Source organism: Crotalus tigris, unplaced genomic scaffold (assembly GCF_016545835.1).
Source record: "Crotalus tigris isolate CLP2741 ecotype Arizona unplaced genomic scaffold, ASM1654583v1 scf7180000024362.2655971311:6658466, whole genome shotgun sequence".
NCBI classification, from domain to species: domain Eukaryota; kingdom Metazoa; phylum Chordata; class Lepidosauria; order Squamata; family Viperidae; genus Crotalus; species Crotalus tigris.
Genome location: NW_024100530.1, coordinates 5691250 through 5705865, shown reverse-complemented (window position 1 = coordinate 5705865; position 14616 = coordinate 5691250). Strand labels below are relative to the sequence as shown.

Here is a 14616-nt window from a genome sequence, read left to right as displayed (position 1 = left end):
TATGTTTGCAATTCCAGTTGCTATACTCTGATCTAGTGGACTTTGTGTTCTGAAGAACAATAACTCTTACAGTTTTCTGTATCATCTTAAGATGCTGTCTCTGTAACAATAAGATTCCCAATTCAAGTTCTAGTTAATACAACTCCTTTGGCAGTCAAAATAGACCAACCAATGGCATCAAAGAGGCATAGCAAGCTAGCCCGTCATTGGTGGAAACCATACAATTTAAATAAAAGATAATTTGAAGAGAAATCCATTATATCAATAGACTCTCAACAGAAAGCATTGACAAACCAACACCTGACAAAGAATTTTTAAAAACGGTGCCCTTCTATTAGAGTTAGACCATAAATCTATTGCAAATAAAATTTCCTTTTTCAGTTTAAGTAGTTTTTCTTTATCTTCCTCCCAAGATTACTTCCAACTGATGTAAATTCTGAACACCCACTAATTCTCTCCTACTTATGCAATTCAAGTAATTAAAGTTCAATAATAACTTATTCTTTCTGCTTCAGCACCTGCATTTCATTTATGTATTTTATCAGAGTGATAAATCTGAGGTATTGTCAAAGTGCCATAATGTTAGTGGAATCGTCAAAGTTAATTAGTCCTTCTCAATAAACAACAGCAATCCCATTATAAAGATACACTGAAGGTACTCCAGCTACTGTACTCATAAGATTAAATAGTATTGTGAACAATTAGGAGAGAGAAAATGGCTAATAATGTGCTCCACTTCTGAAGCTATTCAAAATAAAGGCAACACAAAAACTTTGTTTTTCCATTCACTCCAAGGATCACAACTTTCATATTGCATTGATTGCTTTATCACACTGCACATGAGTACAACTTTCTGAAAGAAGAGATTCACGTCCTCCTGGGTAGACCAACACATGAGGACTATAGTTTCTAGCTGAAACAGGAACTACAGTTAAACATGGGTCTTCTTAACAGGTTTCTTAACAGTTTTCATCCAATGTTATCTTTTTATTAAAACACACACATAGCACAGATGGAGCATCTATTCTCTTAAGAGCTCTGACTACACGAAGAAAAGTTCCTCAATCATGTTAGGTACGAACTGGGTGAGTTTAATTTCAATGGGCCTGGAGGGCATCATGTTAGGAAAGCAGAACTTTGTATGGTATACGCTAGGTCCTCCAAGTGAACTGAAGATAAATTCAACCATAGAAAGGTGATAGAACATTTTCACAAGACAAGTTCCCTATAAACATTTGAAATACACTTCACCAAGACTGGTGTCCTTCATAGATTTCCATTATATTTTACCACACTATTACATTTAATGCAATGTGTTTAAAGCCACACTACTAGCAGTACATTCAATAACCGCAAAATAACGTGTATTTCGTCTGTTAAAAGTTAAATCAGCATCTCCTTCAATTTGGGCCTAAATATTCAACTTTGCAACTGCCTGTATTCCTATCAAAATTTTAAAGGAATCATATATTCCAGGAGTCCCCAATCTGTGGGCTATGGCCCATTACCAGGCCGTGGCCTGCTGAGCACCAGGCTACAGAAAATGGGATACCACATGGTGCAAATGGGCTGCCCCATGGCAAAAACAGGGTGGTGCTAGCGCCACGTGATACTTGCTCCATTTTTGCTATGCGGGCACTAGCACTGCCCTGTTCGCATCGCGCGTGCTCACAGCCACGTTTGTGTCCGTGAGCATGTGTGCATAAAATGCTTCCCCCTCCCTTTCCCTCCAGTCCTCCAACCAAGAAAAGTTGGAGACCTCTGATATATTCCATCCCTCTTTATCCTTTTTTCCGTTTTCTGTCTTCAAATGTTTGAATCTAATCTTCGCTTTAAATTATAAACTTTCTCAGAGTAAGGGCCTGTCTTGTTATTCCAAACATTTCCAATGAAAGAAATTATACATTAGGAATGAGATAATTTTCTCAATGGTGGATCCAATACAGTGATATTTCCTCCATGGATAGAACCTCAAGGGTTGTTTCCTTTCCAGCCCAAAATCAAAATGCTGATTTCCTCAGGCATTTAATTTTTGTGTCTATCTGTCTCTCTCTCTCTCTCTCTCTCTCTCTCTCTCTCTCTCTCTCTCTCTCTCTCACACACACACACACACACACACACACTCTATAATTTATCTATAGTACCGTATATTCCGGCGTATAAGACGACTGGGCGTATAAGACGACCCCCAACTTTTCCAGTTAAAATATAGAGTTTGGGCTATACTCGCCGTATAAGACTACCCCTCTTTCAACGCACACCAAATAAAAATTAAAAAACATCAGATTTGATTTCAATATGGTAATTTTAATTCAAATGCTTATGGCATAAAGGTACTTAGCAGGAAAACTGTCACTTATAAACATAAGGCTGTTTGTCATCAAACATGTAAACATAAAACAGTGCAAGTGATTAAACTTTTCCTAATTCACTCTAAAGCTGAAAGGAAGGATAAGACAATAAACCCATGGGAGCTGCCATGCTATTTGTTTTCTAAGCTGTCAACCAAACTGGAACTGATGATGATAGGAGGAAGATAACAAACAATAGAGAGAGCAAGTGCCGGGCAAGTCCCTGGCGAGTCAGCAACGCCCATCATAACTGCAAGCTATTTTTATAGGTTTTGCTGGCATGATACTTTCCCTTTAAAAGCCTTTAAAATCATCCTGTTCATCATCTGATATCATAAAAATATCAATGACATCTTGTGATACATTTGCAAGGCAGTCATCGTATGGATCGAATTCCGTATCAGATGGTGTGGTCTCAGCTTCGGCTTCCTCTTCATCTTGCCACAAGTAGTCGTCCTCCATACCATCTAATGAATTTGATATGCCACACTTCTTGAAAGACTTGATTATTGTTTCTGCATCAATATCATTCCAGGCTTTTATGACAAACTTGCACAAAACATCCAATTGTGGAGCACGCATGTTTCCTCCTTTTGTGAATGACTTTTCGCCACTAACCATCCATTCATTCCACTGTTCTCGAATGCGATCTTTAAATGGCTTGTTTAGGCATACATCCAGTGGCTGTACTAACGATGTTAATCCTGCAGGAATAACTGCCACATCTGTGTTTAGTCTTGCAAGCTTTTGCTTGGTGCTGGGAGTTAAATGAGCCCTGAACATATCCCACACCAGTAGACTACGTTTTTGAATAAGTCCACCTGGTCGCCTGCTCCATACATTATCAAGCCATAGCTTTACCCCTTCTTCATCCATCCAGCCTTTTTCATTCACATGTACAAAACAACCAACAGGGAACTTGAGTTTTGGCATTGTTTTTCTTTTAAAAATAATCATTGGTCTCAGTTTGGCACCATCAGCTGTGCATGCTAGTACCACTGTAAAACTGGACTTCTCATGTCCTGTTGTTTTAATTAAAATTGTTTTTTCACCTTTCTGATGGACAGTTTTATTTCCAACCATATCAAAATTCATTGGAGTTTCATCCATATTTCCAATACTACTTAATGCATAGCCATGTTTAATGCGCTGTTGTATTATGTATTGATGGAAACTAATTACTTTGCTATCAAGATCTGCAGGTAATTTTTGTGCAATTTTCGTCTTTTGCCTCAGTACCATATTATGCCTTTCCAAGAATCTAGTACACCAGGATGCAGTGGCCTTAAATCTGTTGCTGTGATCTGGGTTAGATTTGGCCCACTGAAGTGCAAACAAACGTATTTTATTTCGTGTCACTACATAACCGTTTTGGCGATGCTCATTCACCATGTCTGCTACATGTTTTTCAAGTTCTGGCCAATGTGGGGTGCCTCTTCTTAATGCACACTTACCCCTTGGCATACTCTTTAATGCTTTTTCATTTGCCTTCCAGTCCCGAACCATCTTTTCTGTTACTCCATATTGTCTTGCAGCAGCGCAGTTATTATGTTCCATGGCAAAGTTTACAACTTTAAGTTTGAAACTGGCTTCATATTTCCTTCTTCTTGCTGGTGGAGCCATGATAGGGTCTTGACTATTGGACATTTGTATACTGTACTGTATGTATTGGTGCTGTACTGTATGAACTGGTACAGATACTGGTGCTGTACTGTATGTACCCAGTATACAACAACCAGCCAATCACAGCAAGCGATGAACCTTAGCTGGTTGTTGTATACAAAGCCTGCTTGGATTGGGTGGATCAGCTCTCCCTGCCTGCCCAACCCTTCCTGTCATCTTATAGGCCAGGGGTAGGCAACCTTGGCTCTTTTATGACTCATGGACTTCAACTTCCAGAATTCCTGAGCCAGCTATGCTGGCTCAGGAATTCTGGGAGTTGAAGTCCATGAGTCATAAAAGAGCCAAGGTTGCCTACTCCTGTATAGGCCCTAGGGAAAAAATGGACAAGCTAATTCCATGAGGGAGGGGGAAAGGGAGCACAGTTTCTGAGTTCTCATTGGCCACCTGTAAGTCCAAATGAGTAGCTCAGGGTGTGTGCGTGCACATGTAGGCATGCGTGTGACTCCCTGGGTCCCTTCCATTGCCCTCCCCCCAGTAGCAAGCTTTGGCTTGGAGCAAACAGGCTGCACACAGGGATCTCCTCCTCTCAGTCTTCCACCCTGCGAATACTCCACAGCCTCTCCAAGCTGAGTGAGCAGAAAGCCTGCCTGTTTTTCAAAGGCTCTGCCTTGTCAATCGCACACACACCTTGATGAAAATTGCCCTGCCTGCAAAAGGACTTCTCAGCAGTTTTTTAAAGCAACACTACCAAGAATGAAATTGGAGACAGCCAGAATGTTTAGGGAAGAAGGAAAGGAAGCAGTTAATAAGCTAAGTAAGAAAGGCATTCGCCCTTCGAAAACTTGCATTTCCATAAATGTGATAAGTTGCCCCCTTTTCAGGTAATGGGGGGGGGAGTAAATGCTTTCCTTTTAATTTGTTATTAAAACTCAGTGCACTACAGTACTTATAGATGGGAGCCAGATTGACCAGCCAGGATCTGTCATAAATAACACCACAAATGCACCATGCAAGTTTATTTAGGCAGGGGGGGGAGAAACTGCTTGCATAAGCTCGGGCAAAAGGATTGTGTAGCTGTTTTCTGTCCCCACTCCATTCCTGCTTCTTAACTCCGAGAGGAATTTAGCTGACACCCCTCCCCTTCCAGACCCATAAGCTCCGCCTCCCCCAAGCTACTCTCACCGGCAGTGAGAGGTAAACGCTGAAAAGCTTGCATGAAGAAGCACTGAAAAGTGCCTCGAATGGACGCAGATGCTTAGGTTTGTTTTCATTATATAAAAAAACCACCCTACAATTCTTTTCCCCCCTTCCCCATTACATGGGCCATCCCTTTCTACTTCCTTTGAATGAATTAATCAGGGGATGGCCACTACCAATCCGCAGTTCTGGAGGGGTGGGCAAGGAATTGGGATGCAAAAGGGAGGGAAGAAGAGAGGAGACGGTTTGCAATGTAGCATTATAGAATGGGGATTAAACCTCCAGGAAATCTTACCGTCACAACAGCCAGATAATGCCTATCGTACTCTCAGAGATATCTTTAGTTGATCGGCTGGTTTTAATAATAACCCTAGGACTCTTTTTGAGTGAGAGAGAGGGGGGGGGGAAGAGAAAACTTGCTGAGTAATATTTTTCCGGCGTATAAGACGACCCCCCACTTTTGCGAAGATTTTAAGTGTTTAGAAAGTCGTCTTATACGCCGGAATATACGGTATATCTATCTATCTGTCTGTCTGTCTATCTATCTACCATCTATCTACCTACCTACCTACCTACCTACCTACCTATCTATCTACTATCTATCTATCCAGGGCTTTTTTTTCTTACAGAACGCCCATCTCACTCTGAGTGACTCTTAATTACCTGATTTGCTCAGTTGATGTGTCTACATTTTATTAATGTCATTTTAATTTCTCATTTTTAGGTGGCATCTTTTTCAATATTATGCACCAAGTGTGGAGCTTAGAAATTTGAAGTAGAAATTTCTGAGCATTTATAAGCTTTAAAGCATAAATTTACATATTTACAAAGCACAGGTCCTTACCCATTCTTTCAAGATCTGGCGCACGGCCTCATCAGCTCTTAAGGTGTTTCGGCAGGCGAGAATAACATGGGCACCGTGGAGGGCAAAGGATTTTGCTGTTTCAAAGCCTGTCACAAAACACATATTGAGAAGACACAGTAAGGTACACAACATCGGGTCATTAGGGAAATATGTCTGTCTGGGTCCTAAGACAGTTACTCATTTAGCATTTGTTGGAAATGTGTATTCTCCTGACTCATCAAATTTCAAGCTAGCTTACAAAATCTGGAACCGATACAAAACAAAGTCAACTTAAATGCATACAGTAGATATAGAATAAAAATAGCAGCGTTAAACTTGGCAATCAGCTTTTTTCTGCTTCAGATGTGAATTCATTAGCGTGATTAACTGTTGCTCTTTTGCGTTTTATCCATTTCCTTTGAGATTTTTCAATTACGGGTTTCTTTTCAAAAGTGCTTCAGCTAACATTTTAAATATTACACAGACTTTGGGAGCAGAGCTACTTGAAGCCATCCAAGGAAGGGGACGGCAGCGTAAAAAAACGCTGTAAACGAATCAAAAAGCCAAGGCAAATCAACGTGACCGAAACTCTTTAAAAAACCGACAAGATCTTAGTACATGAATTAATCCTCTGTCTCAGTTAGTGCAAGCATCCTGCCCTTGAAGAGGCGATGGAGAAAAAGGACCCGTTTCAATTTTTATCCCTTAAATGTGAGAGGATGAAGTCAGGGTCCCTGGCTGCTTTTCACAAAAGCAGACACAATATTTATTTATTTCCTTATTTCCCACCTTTATTGTTTTTACAAACAAACACACCCTTCCTCTTCCTATTTTCAATGATTTAAATCCTCCTTCTCCTATTAAATCCTCCATCTGTTTCCAATCATTTCAGTCAATCGATTCACAAACCTCCAGACTAGGGGGGGGGTCTGCAACCTTGACAACATTAAGACTTGTGGACTTCAGCTCCCAGAATTCCTCAGCCCTCCCAGAATTCATAGGCAACAAAGCTATGACAGAATCAGGTAGTCCTGCTAGAAATACTTCGAAACCTCCTAAGCATTTTGTTGTGAAAAATCTACCCACAAATAAGAAACGGGCATTATATTCCAAGTTAATACTTTCCAACTAGAAAGACTCAAATTAGCGCTTGAATATTCAACCCAACAGATAATACAACCGGGGGGGGGGGGGATGACCATTTGTTCCTCTTTTGTTTTAAGCAGGATTGGTTTAAATCTTATTTATCTAAAGGAAAAACACTATTAAATATACGCAGCTTCACTTCTAGCGGTACCCTGGGGCCAGACAAATTTAGTTTACAACATAGGGTATAACTTAAGATTAAAGAAACAACATCTTACATAAATTTATACCATTCTGTGCAATTACATGCTTAGAGTGTTTAAGTCTAAGCAATTTCTCTTCCTTTTTAAAGCCATTCATTGTATCAGGCAACTTTAATTATCTGAGTAATTCACCGCACGCAGATGAATCTAGTTTTCAACATATGCAAAATACTTTTCCCTCTTTTAATTCCACTGAGCAAATGCAAGCGAGGAAAGTTTCTGAAGATAGTTGCTGAGCTGCTCCATTTTTAGTGGGCCATATGCTTTACTGTTTTAATAAAATAAAGATTGATATTTAAAAGCCATTTACATTTGTTTCAAAATTGGTTTCATACTGTAATGCAAACAAGTAGCACTTGGTTACTAAGTTTAACTACTCCCCAGCAAATTTCTAACAGAAGATCAGAAGTGCTGAAAATTAAAATGGTTGCTTAGTGCCTTCCTTTTCCCGTAAATCAGGGGTCTTCAAGCTTGGCCCTTTTATGACTTGTGGACTTCAACTCCTAGAATTCCTCAGCCAGCATGCCTGGCTTAAATGTTTACATTAAAACCATAGACTTCTCTTTAGAAATTGCAAAAATATATTTCACAGATATATAGAATTAGGCACAAATATGTGTAATTTAACAGGTATTTTCAGAGAATTATTGAGATATCTAGGCGGATCGCTGGGCAATGGGGGATAAAAGGCATAGTAAGATTACCTACATGAGGCTGCCTTTGAGAAGTGCTCAAAAATGTCAGTGATTCAAAAATGTAATAGCCAGAATATTGCCTAGAGCTAGTTATGGGAAGATGCAATTTCTTCATTACAACAGTTTCATTGGCTTCTGAACTGTTCCCAGACAATTTAGAAAGCTGTCTATAAATGTTGAAGCCTCAAAAGGCTTAGAGATAAAATATCTAAAGAATCGGTAAGAATTTGGCCATTTACTTTTCATTATTTGATAAGAATCTCCCTAGTTATTAAAATATTGCGTAGAGGCTATCATTCTGGTCCCATTAATGTCTGACTTACATTGCCTTGTGTTCAAGAATGTACCTTCACAGAGGTGAAGGTTCTCACACCTGCGATTTTCTTGCAGCGTTAAAGCCCTTTTTTTCCAGTAAGCATTTGACTAAATCATGAGTTTTAAACTCATGATGTAGTTTTAAAATAGTTTGCTACCAGATTTTCAAAACTTTTTTTATGGTGGAGAAAGTCACCATGGTAAACGAATGCAGGAACTAAATATATTTTAGAGTTGGTGTACCTTAACCTAAGATATCAACTTCCCATTCTAAATCTATTCTAAAAAGTGTTTCTTTTCCCAAAATATTCTGAATTCTGCAGAACCTTAAAATCTTCATTACTGAAGTCAAATCAACCCTGGCAATCAACGGGGTGATGAATACTGCCACAGTCATCCTAATTCCAATGAAGTAATAGCAAGCCATTATTTGCTATTTATTACATTTATATGTTGTCCATCTTTCTGGCAAGGAGATTCTGGTCAGCTTACAGTTCATCACTTGGATTCAATGCTCCTTCCATCTAGGCAACTGAAATTTTGAAACTCAATCAAACACAATCTGAAAGTGGGGAGAAGCAGAAAAATTTCTTTTCCTTTGGACAACCTACAATCTGCAATTTTTGTTTTACAACTGAGAACTAGTAATAGTAGTAAAGTTGGAAGGGACCTAATCCCCTGCCCAGGTAGGAAACCCTACACCATTTTGGACAAATGGCTGTCCAGGCTCTTCTTAAAAACTTCCAGTGTTGAGCATTCACCACTTCTGCAGGCAGGTTGTTCCACTGGTTAATTGTTCGAACTGTCAGGAAGTTTCTCCTTAGTTCTAGGTTGCTTCTCTCCTTGATTAGTTTCCACCGGAAAACATTTAGAGCATTTAGAACATTTAGAGCAAAGAAAAAATTGTCACCTACTTTTGCAATTAAAACTGAAGCTGCCTTCTGGGATAATGGTGGGAACAATGACAGCTATGAGTACAAAAATATGGTGGGTTTTTTTTTTTTTTTTGTTCCCCCAGAAAAAGAAACAGGACCCAACCTCAAAGCAGCATCTTCTTTCAGATGTAGCCATTCTTCTGCAGCTCCTGTGAGCAGGCCTTACTGCAGAAGAGAGTCCTAATTAAGCATTAAGGAAAAACAAAATCAGCTGCATGTTTTAAATCTCCTTTTGGCAAGTACAATAGTGCGATATTAATACAAGCAGTTTCATAAAATTAAAAAGGCATATTTCATCTCCGATGAAATTAGAAGACTGTTTTGTCAGCTAAACGATGCTGGATCCTTCAAGCATTAAGCCACAACACATTTTCTCAAGAGTTGAGGAAACAAGTGCAACTTCAAAGAAAAAAAATGGAACACACGACGATTAAAAAAACGTTATTAACAAAAGCTAACGTTATACCCAATATGAGTTTAAAGTTACTAAAGTATAGTTACTTACGATCACAATTCTGTCCCTAAGCAAGATAGTTATTAAGTGAATTTTGCCCCACTACACCACCTTTCTTGCCATAGAAAGTTCATAGATTTTTATAAGGTGTGTTGAATTATTTTTGCTAGCCCTTCATAGTCAATATGACTGAATTGGGCAAACCGTATGAATGCCTTAAATTAAATAAGTAAATAAACAACCGGCCATTTTGTTTGGGGTTCTTTTCAAAAACATCTCTGATGGAGTAGTAGATTCAGAGTGGAAAGCTTTCAAGAAGACACTGTGGCTATGTAGTGTTATCAGCAGCCACTTTTTTAACTGGGTTCTCATGCCCCAAGGAAGAACAAGATCAGGCATGTTCCATCATCAGAATAACAAGAGTCCCTAGAGATGAGTTGGCAAGTCCTTCCCTCTGCATTTGATTGTAAAATAAAGACTGAATCAAGTTGGTTCTTGCTATGTGAAACTTCCATGTAATGTTTGCCTCAATCATCTTTTGGGAAGGTTCCCCCCCCCCCAATTTCCTAATATAGTTTACCACCTTGGGTTTCTCTGGTGATCTTCCTCCAAATAGTTAACAGAACCTATCCTTACATTTTCAAGATCTGCCATCTGCTGTATTCCTACATAAATATTTTAGAAATCTAACTGATCTTAATGTGATTTTAAGAAGGCTTAAGAAGTGTTAAAACAATTGAAGAGGCAAGAGAAAGCAAGAAACATCACGCTTGGAAACACGGTCTCCAGCATCATGCCCTTCAAGCCAATTTTTTTTTCCCGTATGTATTCTCCAATCCAATTTGTCAAGAAGACCCAACAATCCCCTGTTGAAGGAAAAGTCTTCATCAGGGTCCAGTCCCCAAAAAATAAAATTGAGTTCCAAGGCTTCTAAGGTTTCCTGGAATACTCCCAAGAATGACATATGCTACTACGGCGCAGATTGTAATGTGATTTGCTCATTTTATATTTCTGAATTTTCTGCATTTCAGCTATCTTCAGATGCACAAGTGTATCTGATCATAAAATGTCCTGATTTCAAGCAAGTTTAAAAGTCACTTGATGTTCCTCTATTGGGTGACTGTTCTAAGCAATTGGGAATAGTCGCACCGCAATTACATTTTTATTGTGTGCTGTTCTACCTTATTTCCAACTAATTTTGTTTTAGTTTTATTCTATGAAATATGTAATGCCTTTCAGTGTAACATTAAAACTGTAAAATAGGTTAGATACTCTTGCTTCGAAGACAGACTTGCTAATTCAGATGCCTTCTTTGGATAGGAAAATGTCTGTGTCTGTGTGTGTGTATGTGTGTGTGTGTGTGTCTGTCTGTCTCTGTCTCTCTCTCCCTCTCTCTCTCTCTCTCTCTCTGTGTGTGTGTGTGTGTGTGTGTGTGTGTATTTCTGGAAAAGCCAAATTGCTGCTTCAGGAGCCAAATGCCAGCAATCTTAAAGGCAACAGAACATTCCTTAAAATATTTGATTCTGAACTGCATGTTTTGCCCAAGTGAATCCTTTTGAAACTCCTTCTGCCTATCAAGAAGAAATTCTGCCTAGCATCATCCCCTCTGGACAAACTTTCAAGATACAGAAATTATTCATGGTTATTTGCCACAGCACCATACCAAAATAGAAGGACCACGTTCTTGATGAAAATCTTCACTTTCAGAGAAGCGTATCACACATGCTGTGTCTAGGGAGCAAGATAATCCCCCTTATGATGCTCAGAAAGACATTCCCTACTATGTGATCCAGCCGGAAGATAGGACATATAATATGTTTTCCATCACCCTCTGGAAGGACTCTTGCAGCCCAAGAAACCAATTTAGCAGAGACTTCACTCAGTTTTAGGGGGAAAAAATTCCCGTCATCATCAGGTTTATTATTCCTAAATTTCTTGTTTATATTACCTGCGCCCTACTTTTAATGATCTGCCAACCACAACTTGTGAAGATTACGGAAAGGAAATAAGACTTCTAATTCAGCCTCACTTCCAGTTTTAATAATATCACTCCACTACCAATTTGCACAGATCCCTTTTAATCCAAAAACGTGATCGCATCTGCCACTTTGGTTCCAGTGACTGCATTCCGATTCATTTTTCTCTTTCCGTGTGTCTGCATTCTGACAAGCCCCAAATAAAATTTAACAAAAATGCTACACTACCTAGTTTTGCATACTTCGTGTACCAATTACTGATTGTTTCGATTTCAGGCATCAACGTAATAATAATAACAACAACAAAAAAGCTTTCTCCTAACCACGAGGCACCACAGAAAGGGTTGAGAGAGGAAATCAAATCTTAAAATCACTTCTGAACGGTCTGCTTTCTCTTTCCAATTTCTTCAAAAGCAGATGCAATTGTACAATGGCATTGCTGTATTTAGCCAGCTGCTCACAACAGCAGTGCCTAATACAACTCAAAAACAAAGCAAAATCAAACTATACACCGTTCAAATCCCCTGCAGAAGAAACATCCAAGTAGTTACAGATTTGTGCAACTGATAGAGAGGGCAAATACACAAACATTGTGTGATGGACTACATGAAGCGACAATTTCCCAGGAAATAGTCCAGAAAGGCAACACAATCTAAAACTGGATAGGAGACAGAGGAAGAGGGTTAGGATAGCCAATTCATAGAATCTCTCAGGATGTATCCATTTAGTCCGGCAAGATTCTGTCTACTGGATGTAAATAAATAAAAGACTGAACTTCGGCTGGATTTTCTTCGTCATTCTTGGGCTAAGCTTGACACATTCTGCTTCTTTTTATTTTTCTTTCCAATTTTCTTTCCCTTCTGTCCAACTCTGCAAAATGTTGGGAAGAAATTGTGTTAAGGGTCTCAGGGCTTCATCCATTTATTCAAAAGCAAGATTACTTTCTGAAAACTGAACCAAATTTGGCATGGAGGAAACTGTCAGCCAAAGAAATTTTGAGTTTCAAAATGGGCCTGATCCAAACAGGACTGTGGGGTGTATGTGTGTGAATCTCCAATGGATTTCTATAGTAGAGGCTGGACAGTAGCTCAGAATGTTGTCTATCTGTCCATTCTAAGTCCTGCCTTCGTATTGTTCCTAGTCATGTGACTTGTAGCCAAGTTTAAAGATGGGAAAGAATTCCAGAAGCTGAGTTCTATAAACTTTTTTTACCCATTCTACTCCAATCTCAAATTCCATGATAGGTAGAAGGAAAGACTAACTAAAATTTGCGAACCAAGCAATTAACATTCCCTTTGGTGTCTGTGGATTTAACTGTACTCTTTTCAAGTATTGATGTTTAAATATTTTCTTTCATAAACTCACTCAGGAATAATAAGAATTAAATTTAAGAAATTGAAAACAAAATGATATTTAACTGGGCAGTTTCCATTTTTGCCTTTAGCCTACATATTTTTGCATGCAAGAACGAAGGTCGCGTATTAATTCTGTTGCACGCAGGTTTTCAATTATATTAAATCTCAAAGGCAAAAAAGGTTTAGTAAAAAAGTAGATGACAGTGCAAGAAGTCTATTTTTCTTTCCTTCCAGCCTTTCAAAATGTGAGTTTACAGGTAGTCCTCATTTAGTGACAATTAGGACCAGCAAAATGGTCACTAAGAGAAACTGCAACTATGGTTATAATCTTGCTTCAGTTTTTTTTTACTTTACAGACCTACCAAGGTAAAAAATGTGGCAACTGGTCATAAAGTTACTTTTACATCACCATTATAACTGTGATTGTTAAGTGAGGCAGGCAATAACATGAGGATTGCCTGTATTTGCAAAACCTTTTCAATCTAATGAAGAGCACTAGGTGTGACATGATAGCAGTGTTCCAATATTTGAGGGGCTGTTAGGTCAACCTATTCTCCAAAGCTCCTAGAGGCAGAACAAGAAGCAATGGATGGAAACTAGTCAAGGAGAGAACCAACCTAAAATGAAGACAAAATTTCCTGTCAGCTAGAACAATTAATCAATGGAACAAGTTGTATCCAGAAATTGTGGTTGCTCCATCACTGGAGGCTTTTAAGAAGAGACTGGACAACCATTTGTCTGAAATGGCATAAGTCTCCTGCTTGAGCAGGGGGTTGGACTAGAAGATCTCTTAAGGTCCCTTCCAACTCTGTTATTCTGTTTGAGAAAGTGACAAAAGAATTCTAGAAGTACCACACAGGTCTTGAAAGATCACAGACAGATTGTAGCACACATACAGAACTCCCTACATGAGGTTTCAAGGACGTACAACAAAGTTTTAGATAAAGACAAAGGTTAGTGCTTTGATAACCACATCCATCTTAGCCTTCAGTTAAAAATAGGGGGCTGCTATTAACTCACACTGTGTTTCATCCTGCCAGGCATGTTTGCCAATAAAGTTGAATTCAATTATTAGTAGAGATTAGTTCCTATACCTTTCCACTTCTGAACTTTAGCACCAGCAATTAAAATATAAAATAGCCCAGTCAAAACTAATCTTTGTTTTGGTCAAACTTTGAAAGAGCTTCCATATCATGGGCCAATATTATTTTTCTAAAGAACAACAGAGCCCTCTAGTGGCGACCAAAAAAAATCTACAAAAATGGACCAGGACCACCAAATATACACATTAACAGCATTTTTATGCTGCTTTTCTATGCAACAGAGCCAATAAAGAGGAGTAATAATACAAGTTTGTTTACCAAAAGATTAACATTTTAAAAATGTGTTTATAATAAGAAATTGAGATTGACCGTGTCACCTTGTTTACTGAAATACAAAAAAAAAAGTTGTTTTTCTTAACTTAGCTGCAGAAACACAAAAAGGACAGTGAAGATGTCTTTAGAAAATTAGAGGTGGTTTT

At 38.7% G+C, this 14616-nt stretch overlaps 1 protein-coding gene across 6 annotated transcripts in view; it reads right to left on the bottom strand.

Annotated features, from left to right (window-relative positions):
* The window catches only part of WWOX (WW domain containing oxidoreductase), a 490323-nt gene that overhangs the window by 464979 nt on the left and 10728 nt on the right, over nt 1-14616 (bottom strand). For all 6 annotated transcript variants that reach the window (XM_039327474.1, XM_039327475.1, XM_039327477.1 and 3 more), the window contains exon 5: nt 6016-6122. In XM_039327474.1, coding sequence (XP_039183408.1) covers nt 6016-6122 — 107 coding nt within the window. The remainder of the gene's footprint in view (nt 1-6015; nt 6123-14616) is intronic.